General features: G+C 43.7%; 1 protein-coding gene across 3 annotated transcripts in view; it reads left to right on the forward strand.

Annotated features, from left to right (window-relative positions):
* IQUB (IQ motif and ubiquitin domain containing) overlaps window positions 1-15,827 on the forward strand; it is a 50,227-nt gene that overhangs the window by 27,472 nt on the left and 6,928 nt on the right. For all 3 annotated transcript variants that reach the window (XM_034768039.1, XM_034768058.1, XM_034768048.1), the window contains 3 exons: window positions 5,480-5,650; window positions 6,903-7,079; window positions 14,069-14,317. In XM_034768039.1, coding sequence (XP_034623930.1) covers window positions 5,480-5,650; window positions 6,903-7,079; window positions 14,069-14,317 — 597 coding nt within the window. The remainder of the gene's footprint in view (window positions 1-5,479; window positions 5,651-6,902; window positions 7,080-14,068; window positions 14,318-15,827) is intronic.

Genomic DNA, 15,827 nt, shown 5'->3' on the forward strand with positions numbered 1-15,827 from the left:
CCCTCTCCCATGCACTGCCCGCCCAAGGAGCCAATTTCCCCCCCCTCAAAAAAAACACTTTCATACAAGTAGTATTCCCCCTCTTCCACTGGGCCATGCAAGTCCATAATGTGAGCACACAAAGCATCCCTTACTTCTGCTGCCTGGGTACAACCAGCTCCCGCAGTGGTAGCTGCATTTTCTGGCTGAGGGTACCAGTTCAGCATCCCCTTGCTGTCATATGTCCATTCAGGGGGAAATGGCACACCTCTGGCTTCACAAAGGCTGTGAAGAGCACAGCAAGCCAGAGTAATTTGGACAGCATTGTGACATTCTCCAGGGTACAATCTGGACTGTTGAACAACTGTGTGCCCTTAATTATCTAGCCTAGGGTGCCTTTTACACTACTTTGCTATCAGAACATCCACTACTGGCCTGCTTACAGCCTTTAGCATGTAAATTTACTCACAGCTAAACACAAGCACGCTGACCAGTCACTCATGAATTACATACAGGGCGACACCCACGTGTTCTTAGCCCCAGTCTTGACACCAGAAATGTGCATCTTGGACTGCACAGTACCCTCCTGGACAATACAAACTCATGGTAAGTCCATCATTTCAGCAAAGGAAAATGATATCTGCACCAGCCTTGGTATCACAGATGGAGTTTCCCACACACTCTAATCCAAACTTAGTGGTTAAGATAAAACAATAAGATAAGTTTAACTACAGAAAGATTTTAAGTGATTACAAGTGATAATGCTTAAAAGTCAGGATTGGTTACTAAAGAAAATAAAAGAGTAATACACAAAGTAATATCTAATTTAACAAGCTAAGTGAATTTGGAAGCAAAGGTTTTGTCTCATCATACACTGTTATAAATTTCACAGTCTGTATCTCTTTTCAGCCTGAGACCACTTCCTCCTTATTTCAGTTATTTGAAAGTCATTAATGTCATGAGCAGAGACATGGGAGGAGGAGAGGTGTGGTGGAGGCCATTGTCTCTCATTCTTATACTCTCTCTCCTTTTTGAGGATTACCCCCCACTGGGGTGCAGGCAAACAGGGTCTTGTTATGTGAGGTTTGAACAGTCTCTGAGATTAAATGTAAATTTCTTGTTTATATCTTTCCGGTGCTGAAGAATGGCTGCTTATGGCGATGATTGCCCTGGCTGGGGTACTAGTGAGTCTTTGTCTCTGAAAAACTGGTTTGGACCTGCTTGTCTGGCCCTTGGAGCATGTTAACAATGATATATAGTAGAATATTATAACTTCCTATACAATATTGATATGCACATTTTACACGGACAATAATACTCAGCAGATTATGACTTTTCAAATGATACTTCACAAGACATACTTTGTACAGAATTTGTCATAGTCTTGTAAAAGTGGTGACCATAATAGTATATAGACTGTCACAAGCATTAATTGCACTGGCATCCAAATGGGTTTGTAAACACCTCCAATGTGATATTAATGTGCCAAAAGGACATACAACAACCATTCTGCACCTGCAGAGAGTGTAATTAAGCCTTTTTTTCGCCAGGACCTCTGAAATTAGGGTACAGTTTTGGAAGCCAAGGCAAAAGAGGTTACACAGGGTACCCCAAAATAAAAGTAGGAACAGTAACATTGTTTATGTCAATGTCATATGGTGGCACTAGTATCCCAGTCTGTCCATGAATGTAGACTCCTGAATGATGAAAAACTCTGGCATTGTGAACTTTTCCTGTACAGACCACACTGACACTCATAAATCTGCCGCTGTGGTCCACTAGTGCTTGTGTAACAATGGAGTGGTTTATGGAGTGTAACAAACCCTTTGTGGTTTATGTACTCATGTGCTCCTTGAGGAGGGCAAACTATGGCCACATGAATCCAATCAGTACCACTATCAAAGTTAGCAAACCCCATTCTTTCAAAGCCAGCAATTACCTCTGGTAATATCTTTAATGCCCACCACTTTGGGGTAAACCACACACCTGATTGCCAACCAGTTTGGGGTTGGAAAGTCAATTATCGATAAAGTGGTGGCAAAGATAAGTGAAGCAATGGACCTGTAGCAGGCTACCTAGCTTCCAGACAGTTATAGCAATCTACTCCTGTACTGGCCAGGGTGACCTCATGTGTGTCTCTTTTTTTGGAGGGTGGAGGCAAGTTGCTCACAAAGCTCCAGAAATGTAGCTTTCTTCATGCGAAAGTTCTGGTCCCACTGCTGGTCATCCCATGTCTGCATAACAATGTGGTCTCACCAGTCTGTGCTTGTGGCCCTGCACCAGAAGCAGCAGTCTACGTAGGGGGTATCAGTAGCTATTCCAATTATACTGAGCAGCATCTGCCAGTGAGAGTCTACAATACCAGGGTTCTCCTGTGCCACCGCCTCCTCCTACAGATCCATCAGGTACCTTTGGTGAGATAGAAAATGCCACTGAAATGTCCACCAGCACCTTGCAGATGCTTTGCCAGTTTCCTGACACAGAAGTAAAAGCACAAGCAAGAGCAGTTCATCAATAGGCGCCTCCTCCACATGGCTGGCTCTGGTAGCTGGCAGAGACAGAATACAAGGATTGCTCGGCAGGCAGTTCAAAGTTCCTATAACATGCAGAGTGGGCAGCGGAGTTTTTCCCCAGTGCACCACCTTCCTAGGGCTAGAGCAGTGACATTGGTAGGTGCAAGGGCACCAGGCAGTGTGGGATACAGTTACTTTGACTCAGGTCTGTGCATTGCAGTGTGGATGCCAGAGCTTTAGGTTTCAGCATGGGTCAGAAAATTCTTAACCTACTGTTAAAATGCAATGTAGGTGCTCAAGCCCAAGGTTCCTTGACACAGGTCAGCTGACTCAAGTCCCACTAACCCTAGGCTTACATTGCTGTGTAGACATACCCATACTCTTATTCTCTTGAAATGTGAAAATGGCACTAACACACTTGGATCTAGGAGACAGAGAGCTTGAGGTCCAGCAATAGCAACCCCTATTATAGGGCTTGATCTTCCCCAAGTTTATGAATGGAAAGACAAAAAATGCCAAGAACTACTGTTATCAGAATTATAAATGCTTGACTGATTGACTGCATGTAAGAGAGCAGTATGACTGCTCAGAGCTCTAGTTTGAAACTGCAGAAAAACCTGAGAGTCTCTGGATTAAGTTTGGAAGTATGAGCAACAAGGGTGATGTCGTGGTGGGAGTCTGCTATAGACCACCAGACCAGGGGGATGGGGTGGACGAGGCTTTCTTCCGGCAACTAACAGAAGTTACTAGATCACAGGCTCTGGTTCTTATGGGGGACTTCAATCACCCCGATATCTGCTGGGAGAGCAGACAATCCAGGAAGTTTTTGGAAAGTGTATGGGACAATTTCCTGGTGCAAGTGCTGGAGGAACCAACTAGGGGCAGAGCTCTTCTTGGCCTGCTGCTCACAAACAGGGAAGAATTAGTAGGGGAAGCAAAAGTGGATGGGAACCTGGGAGGCAGTGACCATGAGTTCAGGATCCTGACACAAGGAAGAAAGGCGACTGGACTTCAGAAAAGCAGAGTTTGACTCCCTCAGGGAACTGATGGGCAGGATCCCCTGGGAGAATAACATGATGGGGAAAGGAATCCAGGAGAGCTGGCTGTATTTTAAAGAATTCTTATTGAGGTTGCAGGAACAAACCATCCCGATGTGCAGAAAGAATAGTAAGTATGGCAGGCGACCAGCTTGGCTTAACGGTGAAATCCTTGTTGATCTTAAACACAAAAAAGAAGCTTACAAGAAGTGGAAGACTGGGGACAAATGACCAGGGAAGAGTATAAAAATATTGCTCAGGAATGCAGGAGTGAAATCAGGAAGGCTAAATCACACTTGGAGTTGCAGCTAGCAAGAGATGTTAAGAGTATTTTGATATAGTCTTCCACAGTATTCTTGATGGCAAGTTAAAGAAGTATGGGCTGGATGAATGGACTATAAGGTTGATAGAAAGCTGGTTAGATCGTCGGGCTCAACAGGCAATGATCAATGACTCCATGTTTAGTAGGCAGCCGGTATCAAGTGGAGTGCCCCAAAGGTCGGTCCTGGGACTGGTTTTGTTCAATATCTTTATTAATGATCTGGAGGATGGCGTGGACTGCACCCTCAGCAAGTTTGCAGATGACACTAAACTGGAGGAGTGGTAGATACGCTGAAGGGTAGGGATAGGATATAGAGGGACCTAGACAAATTAGAGGATTGGACCAAAAGAAATCTGATGAGGTTCAACAAGGACAAGTCCAGAGTCCTGCACTTAATACAGAAGAATCCCATGCACTGCTAGAGACTAGGGACCGAGTGGCTAGGCAGCAGTTCTGCAGAAAAGGACCTAAGGGTTACAGTGGACGAGAAACTGGATATGAGTCAACAGTGTGCCCTTGTTGCCAAGAAGGCTAATGGCATTTTGGGCTGTATTTAAGTAGGGATGTTGCAAGCAGATCAAGGGACGTGTTTTTCTATTCGGCATTGGAGAGGCCTCATCTGGAGTATTGTGTTCAGTTTTGGGCCCCACACTACAAGAAGGATGTGGAAAAATTGAAAAGAGTCCAACGGAGGGCAGCAAAAATGATTAGGGGTCTGGAGCACATGACTTATGAGGAGAGGCTGAGGGAACTGGGATTGTTTAGTCTGCAGAAGAGAAGAATATGGGGGGATTTGATAGCTGCTTTCAACTACCTGAAAGGGGGTTCCAAAGAGGATGGATCTAGACTGTTCTCAGTGGTAGCAGATGATAGAACAAGGAGTAATAGTGGCTAGCATGTATGGCAGTGGCTCCTGGGGATGGGGTGGGGTGGGTCTCTGCTGCATGCTGCCCTTGCCTGCGGGTACCAGGTGGTGGAATCTCCTTTCTTGGAGGTTTTTAAGCCCTGGCTGGGATGATTTAGTTGGGAATTGGTCCTGCTTTGAGCAGGGGGTTGGACTAGATTGACCTCCTGAGGTCCCTTCCAACCCTGATATTCTATGATTCTATGATTGCTTGGACCCAATATATATGTAAACTGGCCATTATTACAACCCAGTGATATTTCATCTTAAATAACATCTCCCAGAAAATATTCCACAGCACAATAGGTTTTAAGGGCTTAAGCCTGCAGTCCTTACAGGCAGTTCTCCTATTAACTTTAGTGGCAGTTTTGCCTGATTAATGACTGCAGGATCAGATCTTGAGCGTGTATTCCAGTACCACTTTCAGTAAGTTTATTTTAAACTAACAGAGCATTTCTCTGTGGGAGAATGTCCTTTATTTTTAGTATGTTGTAAGTCTGAATTATTATGGCCTGCTTTTTTTTTACAAGTCATATAATATTGAAACTTTACTCTAGGGTACAATATATATTGTGGAAATAATGATGGTAGAAAGAGCCTTCTGTATTAGATAAGTGTTAAAGCTGAGTCCTTGTTTATTAAGGTAAGACTTTTTGTAACACAATGTACTTTTTCGGCTGTTGATCAAATTAAAATAACTGATTGATACAAATTGTTTCTGAAGTGTGCAGAGCCAAAGAAATGGAAAGCATATGATGGAAAAATAACTGAAATGGATACACAGTTTACACTACGTGCCAGAGAACTGCTTGAGATCTACCGCAGCATTAGTATGAAAGACCTCCCAAAAGATGAGAGGCTGGATGTGCTATTAACACTCAAACATACAGTGAAGGTACGTTTTGGTCTTCCCCTTAAGTTTAGCTTTTGGTTATATGTTCCATACCTAGAGCCATAGTCATTTAATTGGTGCTGACACATCAGCAAAGATTCTCTTGACAAACAATTGTGAGGATGTGGTGGCATGAACGAAAACCTAGTGTGCTAACCAGTGCTATTTGTTAAATTACGAAAGGTCAATTTAATATAAATTCATGTTTCACTACCACTTTGTATGATAAGTATTGATTTCTTAAGGTAATTTTAAAGTTATAACCCTCCACTGTGATGTTAAATTTGTGTTACATTTTAATACAGTATTAGTATGAAGTTTAATAATTACAGTAATTGGATAAAACCAGAAGAGATACTTTTAATGGCATTTATTCATTTATTTTTTATGCTGCAGTATTTGAAATACCTTTTCAGAAGTTTGGCTATGAAATGTCTCTTGGTTTGGATTGCAATTTTTCTGTCTCACAAACATTGATTTCCTCTCCCCTTTTTAGTGGAGAGAAAAAATTAACACGATTTTTTTTTTTATTTCCTTGTTTGAACATCATGAAGGCACTCAGCAACCTTGGTGATGGTACTTGTACCTAAATAGAGTAGAAGAGCCTGATCCTGATCTTAACGAAGCCAAAGTGAGGATTTTCCCTTGGCTCTGATGGAATCAAAATTGGGTCCAAAGTCAGAACAGCTCTAGAAATAGTGCTGGTTAATCAACTGCTGCTGCCTGAACCTGCAGAAGGAGCTTATAGTTTTTGGTTTTTGTTGGTTTCACAATAATAATGATCCAGATCAAATCCTGCATTCTGGGGAAAACTGGAATTGCTGTAGAATCAGGATTTTTATTGGAGGAAAGAAGGTTGAATTTAAGTGGCATCATTCATCTGTCACCATCCATCTCCCTTTCTGTGTTTTTGAGATAGTGGTAGAGGAAGGTCGGTAGCATCAGAAGAGAATATTTTTCTACTGTATAAATCTCTGTCAAACCTGCAGGGATTTCACCACAAAACATTATGCTGATATTGTTGGTGTTATATATAACACACACATAGCTATATTCTACTGTCCTTTCTTTGGATATTCTATATGGCATGCTTCCCAAGACACAGAGGGTTTAAGCTTCTTTTTAATGCATACATTTAGAATATAAATGATATATAGAATATATACTGCATGTTTTGTTTTAATATCAATTTGTTCTAAATCTAATGGCTTATCAGCAAGTATCTGTGTTGTAACTTTATTTTGTTTTTCTGTAGGAACACGAGTGTAAACTCACCCATGAAATAGTGGAATTAATTGACAGAGAGGCTGATCTTATGATGCGAGGCGTGAAAGAATGCAATCTAGAAGGACTCAGAAAAAGAATATGCACATTATTTCTTCAGTATATTAAAACTCCAATCTTTAACCCTGAGGTTGCTAGAGTACTTAAGGTATTTCTCTCTTCTATTATAATCATGATCTTTGTCTATGGTAGTGCTCACTATATGCTCAGTGTTTACAGGCAGAGAAGCAAAAATAGTCTTTCTACCAAGGAACTTGTAGTTTTAAGGACGGGCCGTCAGGCACAAGGTAACGGGAGAGAGGAAATGGGAAACATCATATGCTTTTTTCTTGTTATTAATATAAGATTGGCCATAGGTAGAACTGCAGGGGTAGATCTTCAAGAGGAACTAAAATGTGGAAATGGTAGAAGCCTCACAGATGAGCTCAGGAAGGTCAGACCACATATAGAGAGCAGTATAGAAGATGACATGGAGGAGGTTTTTTTTTTTTTTTTGAGAATCTAACCAATGAGTGCTCTGTGTGGGAGCATTCACAGAGCACAGGAGCTGTAGGGAGTGAAGTAAGGCAAGCTTAGGTAAGTAGGAAGCAGCAGAATTATGTAGAACTTTGAAGGTGATAACAAGACACAATTGATGCAATATCAAATAGGGAACTAGTGGAGAGATTCAAAGAGAGAGACTTGATTAAAATGGTTAGCAGGAAGATGACTTTCACTGCAGCATTTTGTTTGGACGAGAGAGGGGAAATGAGAGTTTTACGGAGGCTAAAGAAGGAAAAGATTGTAATAGTCAAAGTGGGATATAATGAAAGCCTGACCAAGAGACTTAGTTGTGTGCTTCTGTAATAGTATTCTCAAAAACTGTATATTGTACAAAATTAAAGATGTTATGACCACATAAATATATGTACAAATTAATATACTTACCATGCCATTAGAGGCAATACTCATTCAGTGAAACAATTGATTCATTAACCAACAAGACATAGTCTAAGATCCTTATCTCCCAGATTCCTTGGTAAATAGGATGTAGTGGAGCAATGCTGTGGAAATACCATAGTTGGATGCACGAATGAGAAAAGTGCCTATACTGGATAGTTCCAACACAACACAGCCACCTCCACCCCTCTGTTAAAACTGTATGACCCATGATTCTCTCATGAAAAGGGGCCACAGCTATGGAGTGGTGAAGAAGCTAGTGAACAATCAATCTAAGCAACCGGCTCCACTTCCCACTTAGACTAAAGTCTGGATTAAAAGCTTCAACCGTTTGACACAGATGCTTCGCTGAACTTGGCTTCTCCTCAGTGGGTCCTGGATGCCCCCAGACTTCATTAGGCTCAGTTTGCCTTGTGTGGGGTATGATGCTTCACTGGGCCTGGCTTGCTCACCTTCCCCTGGGTGGGGCTCAGGTTGCTGTCTATACAGTTGCTCCTCTTGTGCTTCTAGGGTGGTATTGCTGCTGCTCCTGCTCTTTATATCTGCTTTCTGCCTTCTTGCAGGCATTCAGGTGGACTTGTTTTACTTAGCAACCAGTACTGACCAACAGCAGCTAGTTGAATCCCCCATCCCTTGGAGATTTGTTGGGTAGGGGGACCCAGTAAGCTGTGACGGGGTATCAGTTACCAGCATGTAGTGGCTATGCAGCAGCAGGGAGTAGGGACATGGGACCTGGAGGCAGTAACTTTGTGTTAGTCAGGGCAGATGGCAGCTCAGTCATAGCCAAGACTTGAGGGGGGGGAGTGAGATCTGTCTCTTCTGAGGAATCAGGTTGTATTTGGTGCCACAGGCCTTCTAATTGACCTGTGGTACAGACATCATCACAACCAGGATGGCTGCTAAATGGCAGCCAGGCAGTGGAGACAAGCAGAGGAGCACATTCAAAATGTCAACTGGCCAAACATGGGGACTGACTTGCCAAGCTGATGAAAGTAGCCCAATTAGAGATCTGGGCCTGGCCCCTGTCCATACCATATCCCCACTGGTCCTGCAGAGCATGGTGAGAGTGAAGAAGCACATGTGACATCTTTATTTTCTTCTTTGAGTGCTTGCTCATGCTGATTCCATTCTAGGTGTGCGCGCCCATGTGCACAGTCGTCTGAGATTTTTGCCATAGCAGTATCTGTAGGGTCGTTAGTGGTGCCCTCTGGAGTGCCGTGCTCATGCATCGGAATATTAGGCACCCCTGGCCCTACACTGTCTCAGTTCCTTCTTACTGCCCGTGAGGGGTGCGACCTGGAACTGGAGACCACTGAACCCACCGACCCACTAGCCTGGGCTCCCACTCCCCCAGTAATGCTGTGACAAGCTACAGACACGCTCCTGGTCTCACACTTTCACCAGCACGTAGGTAGGGACACACTCAGCTGTAGTAACATGCAGACAGGCTTTCTGGCCAGCCTCTGCATGGGAAGGCTATACAGCTAGGGCACTTACCAGCTTCTCAGGTGCACACCCCCTCTAGAGGGTAAGCCCAAAATTATACCGTCTTGCGCTGCACAGAGGACTGTACATCTTAAGCTCATCAAGTTTGCCCTCTCCCTCAATGTGGAGAGAGAGATGTCACAGCTTTCTTCCCCAAGATTTCCACACACTGGTTTTAGACAAAACAAAAACAAGTTTATTAACTACAAAAGATACATTTTAAGTGATTATAAATCATAGCAAACAGACAAAAGCAGATTGCATTTTTGTTTATTTGCTAGGTAATCTAAGCTTAATATACAAAGAAATTAGATATGAGTAGCAAATTCTCACCCTAATTGCTGATTTAGGTAGTTTGCAAAGATTCTTGAGGGGCCAGCTGCACTTGCTTGCAGCTTAAAAACCCCAGGTATTCCTTTCACAGGCTAGAAATTCCTCTAGACTGGGTCCAACCCTTCTCCACTAGTCCAGTCATTGTACCCCAGGTGTTTCCAAGAATCTCTTTGGGTGGGAAGTCAGTGAAGAACCACAATGATGTCACTCCCCTGCCTTAAATAGCTTTTGCATATGGCAGGAACTCTTTGTCTCCAAGCTTGGTTCCCATGTCCGGTCAGTGGAAAAACAGTGGTATTTCAAGATGGAGTCCAGTACCAGGTGACTTGGTCACATGTCCCTGTAGGGTCACAGCAGCCATGACTCGGAGGCTGTTTGTAGCAGGCTCAGGAAGGCTTCCCGGTGGGAGATTAGCTTCTTCTAAAACCTATTGTTCTTCCTAATGGCCCTTCCCAGCCAGCCATCTAGACTGATTGCATTCTGCCTAGTGGGTGGTCCCCAGGTGTAAACACATTTGTAGTAGATGCATAGACAATATTCCTAACTTCAGATACCAAAATGATACATGCATACAAATAGGATAATCATATTCAGTAAATCATAACCTTTTCAATGATATCTCACATGACCTATCTTGTATAAAGTACAATATAGTTATGCCATAACCATATCACAGTAATATCTCTCTGAAGAATATGGGGTGTAGTATCACAGTCTCTCTATCCGGAGGTGGTCAGCATTATCTTCCAGAGGTGGGAGACTCCCCAGGTGGACTACGTCCAGGCAGAACAGAAAGTGCCAAGTGTTCTGTTGGGGGATCAACAGAGGTTTCCTGTCAGATGCTTTCTGCTCCTGTGGTTGGGGGCCCTCATGTATGCATTCCCTCCAGTACCATTAATCCAGAGAGTCCTCATGAAAATCAAGTGGGACAGGACAAAGGTTATCCTTATAGTGCCAGCGTAGCCATGCCAGCACTGGTTCTGCACGCTGCTGGACATCTCAGTGGCTGCCCTGTTACGGCTGTCACTTCGGCTGGACCTGCTGTCCCAAAACCATGGCAGTCTTCTGCACCCAAACCTGGCAGTGTTACACACCTGACGGCTTGGCTGCTGCATGGTTGAATGCAGAGGAACAGGAATGTTTGGCCCATGTCCAAGAAGTCCTGTTGGGCAGCAGAAAGCTCTCCACCAAGGTGACCTACATGGCCAAATGGAAGCGGTTTACGTGCTGGACTGTAGGAATGTGNACCAAGGTGACCTACATGGCCAAATGGAAGCGGTTTACGTGCTGGACCTCAGACCCAGGTATTCGGCCCAAGCAGGCCTTGCTGCAGTTGATCCTGGACTACCTTCTGCATCTCAAGCTCCAGGATCTGTTTCTTTCATCTGCTAAGGTCCACTTGGCCTCCATTTCGGCCTTCCATCCTCCACTCCAGGGCACGTCAGTTTTCACTCAGGACATAACAGTCAGGTTTCTCAAGGGCCGGGAGTGACTTTACTTCCAAGTCCAGGACCCTGTCCCTTCTTGGGACCTGAATCTTGTGGGGTCACAGCTCATGGGTCCCCCTTTCAAGCCTCTAGCTTCCTGCTCCCTTCTCCCCCTCCTGGAAGGTTTCATTCCTGGTTGCAATAACATCTGCCCACAGAGTCTCTGAGATTACTCTTACCCCGGAGCCGCCCTATACGGTATTCTACAAGGACAAGGTTCAGCTGTGTCTGCACCCGACTTTTCTGCCCAAAGTGATTTCACAGTTTCCGATGGGCCAGGACATATATTTTCCTTTCTTCTTTCCAAAACCTCATAAATCGTAGGAGGAGCACAGATTGTGCTCTCTGGACATCAGGAGGGTGCTAGCGTTCTACATCGAAAGGACCAAGCCGTTTCGTAACGCAAGGCAGGTGGCAATCCAGGATATCTGCAGGGCTGCTACCTAGTCTTCCATCCACATGTTTTCATCTCATTACGCATTTACCCAGCAGGCCCGAGATGATGCTGGCTTCAGTATAACAATGTTGCAAGCCAAATGATCATGAACTCCAAGCCCACCTCCGGGGATTCTACTTGTGAGTCATCTAGAATAGAATCAATATGAGCAAACACTTGAAGAAACAAAAATGGTTACCTACCTTTCATAACTGTTGTTCTTCAAGATGTGTTGCTCATGTCCATTCAATTACCTGCCCTCCTACCCCTCTGTCGGAGTTGACGGCAAGAAGGAACTTAGAGGGTGTAGGGCTGGCAGTGCCTAATATACCGATGCATGAGCACAGCACTCCAGAGGGTGCCACTGCTGACCCTATGGATACTGTCAAGGCAAAAATCTCCAACGATTGTGCACGTGGGCACGCACCCCTAGAATAGAATGGACATGAGCAACACATCTCAAAGAACAATAGTTACAAGAGATAGGTAACTGTTTTTTCTTCCCCTCTGCATGTTTTATATAATCTTAGTTTTTATCTTTTGATTCACGTGACACATTGCATTTGATAGATTACATGGTGATTTACAGCAGTGCTGTTTTGCTGTTTTTCCCCATTCAGTTGTATTTCTACAGTTGCTTAGTATCTGGTTGCATACAATTAGTAGTAATTGCTTTGGACCAGGGGAGGGCAAAATACGGCCCACAGGCTGGATCAGGCCCGTCAGGGCTTTCAATCCAGCCCGCGGGATTACCAGCCCCATGGCGCAGCGGGGTTAAAGCAGGCTCCCTGCCTGCCCTGGCCCCAGTCCAGAACAGCCGGCACCACATCCCTGCAGCCCCGGGAGGGGGAGGGGGGCAGAAGGCTCCATGCGCTGCCATCGCCTGCAGGCACCGACCCCCGCAGCTCCCATTGGCTGGAAACGGGAAACCGTGGCCAATGGGAGCTTTGGGGGTGGTACCCGCAGGCAAGGGCAGCGCGCAGCAGAGCCGCCTGCCCCACCCCATCCCCAGGAGCCACTGCCATACATGCTAGCCACTTCTGGGAGTGGCGCAGGGCCAGGACAGGCAGGGAGCCTTAACCCCGCTGCATGCCATTGCCACCCCAGAGCCACTCGAGGTAAGCAGTGTCGGCCCGGAGCCCGCACCCCAAACCTGTCCTGCACCCCGCACCCCAACCCCCTGCCCTGAGCCCCATAATCCCCTGCCTTGAGCCCCCTGACGCACCCCTCCTGCACCCCAACCCCCTGCCCTGAGCTCCCTGCCACACCCCGCACCCTCCTGCACCCCCACCCCCTGCCCTGAGCCCCCTCCTGCACCCGGCACTCCCTCCCAAACCCCTGCTCAAACCCTATATTCATGGCCCTGAATACAATTTCTCCACCCAGATGTGGCCCTCAGGCCAAAAAGTTTTCCCACCTCTGCTTTGGACCATAATAGCTGAGGTCTTAATCTAGTCCTACAAAATCGGTTGTTTTGTTCTTTAAATATTTTTAATAAATACAATAAGAGCAAAAGATGTTTAAAAATAGCAAAACTGATTTTTTAAAATTTCAAATAAGTATTGCTGGCTTTTGAAACTTAAAGGCATGTTTAATATTAAGTGTTGCTCACTTAGTCGCTTGTGTGGGCCGAGCTTATTGCAGACTCGAAATGCTCCTTACATTCCTCCATTCCATCCAACAAGCTCCTTTATGCCACTTTCCCATCTCCATCTACTTCAGGGACTCCCTGCAACTTCACCTTATTATGCCTGCGGCTTGATGTGCTCTTCATTCTGTCCTCTGCCACATGCCAGGATTCCCCAGTCTCTACCCCATCAAAGGTTCTGTGTCTTCCCTTTCCCTCCTCCCTTCTATATCAGGGTTCCCCTTTCTCTCTCCCCCCCGCATGCCAGTGGCCATGTGTACACATGCATTGTCCAGTGCCCCCGATTGTTCTCTGCCTCTTATTAATCTTTTTGTCTATGAGATAAGTCATTCAAGGTGTCAACACTTTAAAATATTGAGAGGATAGGCAGAAATGAGATAGAGGTGTTGTTGGAAGGTGTTAATGGGTGGCATCAATCAGTTTTTTGATCTATAGACAATGAAGCCGTGACTGGGATAATCAGGTGGCAGGTCTCCATGTGTCCCCCGTTTTTTCCATTTAGGTTTTCTGATTCTCCACCAAATCAATGGGATATTGGCCAGTGATGTCTAGAACGTTCCCTGAGACTTGGGAATTGATCGAATGCGGCATTCAAATGTTATTGCACTATGTACAGACAGAGAAATGCCATCAAGTTGCATGTAAAACCTTAGCAAAATTAGCCAATAGGTGTATTGTGTACTGTAAGGCATTATATGTTCTTGGTAATGTTAAAACCTCACTCATTTAATAGGAAGACATTCAGTTTATATATATATATATATATATATATATAATATTAGAGCATCTTTCTTATCATCCTTCTGCAGGTTCCACCAGATCCATTAAAGCTTTATCAAAACATTTACTTCTGTCGTGGTTGCAAAAGTTACTTGCCCTCTACTGAATTCTCTGTGCCTGCTAATTCACGCACTGTTGGCAGGTGTCGCCGTTGTTGCAAGCTCGATAATGAGGCCCGGCGTCGAGAAGCCTTTTTGAAATACAAGCTTATGCTAAAAAATCTCAGAAAATCTGAAGCTGATTACCAGGATGATGCTAAAATCGTTTATGTAGTTCAGGTACTGTGTGAAAGAATAGTGTTGTTAGTGAATATTTATGTGTTTGTGTTGAGCATCATTTTTTCCTGTTTCTGTGTATATATCACTGATGCTAACAGCAACTGGTCTAAGTTGTTACATAGGGTGGTAGTTTTAATTTTAGACAGTGATAACCAAAAACTACATACATGTCTCCCTACGATATGGAACAAATGGTTCTCTCTTGAATAGATGAACACAAAGAAACACTCTTACTATCTTAAAGTATGGTTAGACTTTCAAAAGTGATTGTAAAATAATAAAAACAGGAAAGAGGAAGGAGGGTCTAAGAACAGGATCAGGCGATCTGAATTTATTCTTAGCTCTGCAACAGACTGCCTCTGTGATGCCAAGAAAGCCATTTAACTTACTATGCCACTGTATCATATTCTGTTCTGAGTATTAATATTTGTTAAGCACTTTGAGATCCTCAGATGGAAGCTTTTATAGAAATACAAAGTATTATTTATTTTATTAAAATTACTAAAGTCTTCTATTGAGTTCTTGGGTAAGGAAAAAGCAGAGAAGTCCAGTTTTGAGCCTTCAATCTTACAGTTAGTAGAAGATTTGTATCTAGAGGTTTCTGGATTTTTTTTATTTTATTTTGCAAGTATTTGTTAGAATTAAGATTTACTAAAGTTAGTTTCACTTTTCTAAACTATTTAGTATCTTCTATAATCTTTGGCAATTATGTGATTAATCAATGAACATGTTAACATTTGGAACAACCTCCTCATTCACACACACACAAGCTTTTTTTTAAAAAAAATCTTAGTTGTCAGTATTTAAATTATTAGGTACTCTCAAAGCACAGTTTATGTAAAGTAATCCAAAAGCCCAAGATTAGCAGAATTTTCTCAGGGGTTTGGCACTAAGAAACTACAGTATCAACAATAGAAGCACATTTTCTGACTATTTTCAGTGTGTAAAACATATTTCATATCTTATTGTAGTGCTTTACCAAAAAAGCTATAATAGAAGAGGATTAGGCTTCTACTATTATCAATGCCTATGTTAAGAAATATTATACAAGTAAATAGATTATACAGATTCTGTTTGTTCTTATTAAGTACTTTTCCTGTTTCAGAATACTAAAAAGAGATTGTTTTTATTCTTTGTATTGGCACTAAATTACTGCTTGCCTTAAAATTTGGCTGTTCTCCAAGCCCTATGACAAATTCTCACTCTTGGATCTCTGCTTCATGCATGTGACTGGTGGAATTTCCCCAGCTAAAGTCTTGGGCTGACAAGCAATAACAGGCAGGTACATGCCTACCTCTGCCTGGAACACTGGTGGCCACTAAATGCCCCCACTCATTACTTCTTTTTTAATGACTGACAGCAAGGAGCTCACCTCAGCTAGTGATGGTGGCCCAACCTTGAGAACTTCACAGTAGCATCTGTGGATATGGAGTCTGTGCTTCCTCTAGTACTATTTATGCAGCTGCCACCCAGGTTTGTTTAGTATTCTGAACATGCATCAAGGAGATGG

This window comes from Trachemys scripta, chromosome 1 (genome assembly GCF_013100865.1).
Source record: "Trachemys scripta elegans isolate TJP31775 chromosome 1, CAS_Tse_1.0, whole genome shotgun sequence".
Lineage (NCBI taxonomy): Eukaryota > Metazoa > Chordata > Testudines > Emydidae > Trachemys > Trachemys scripta.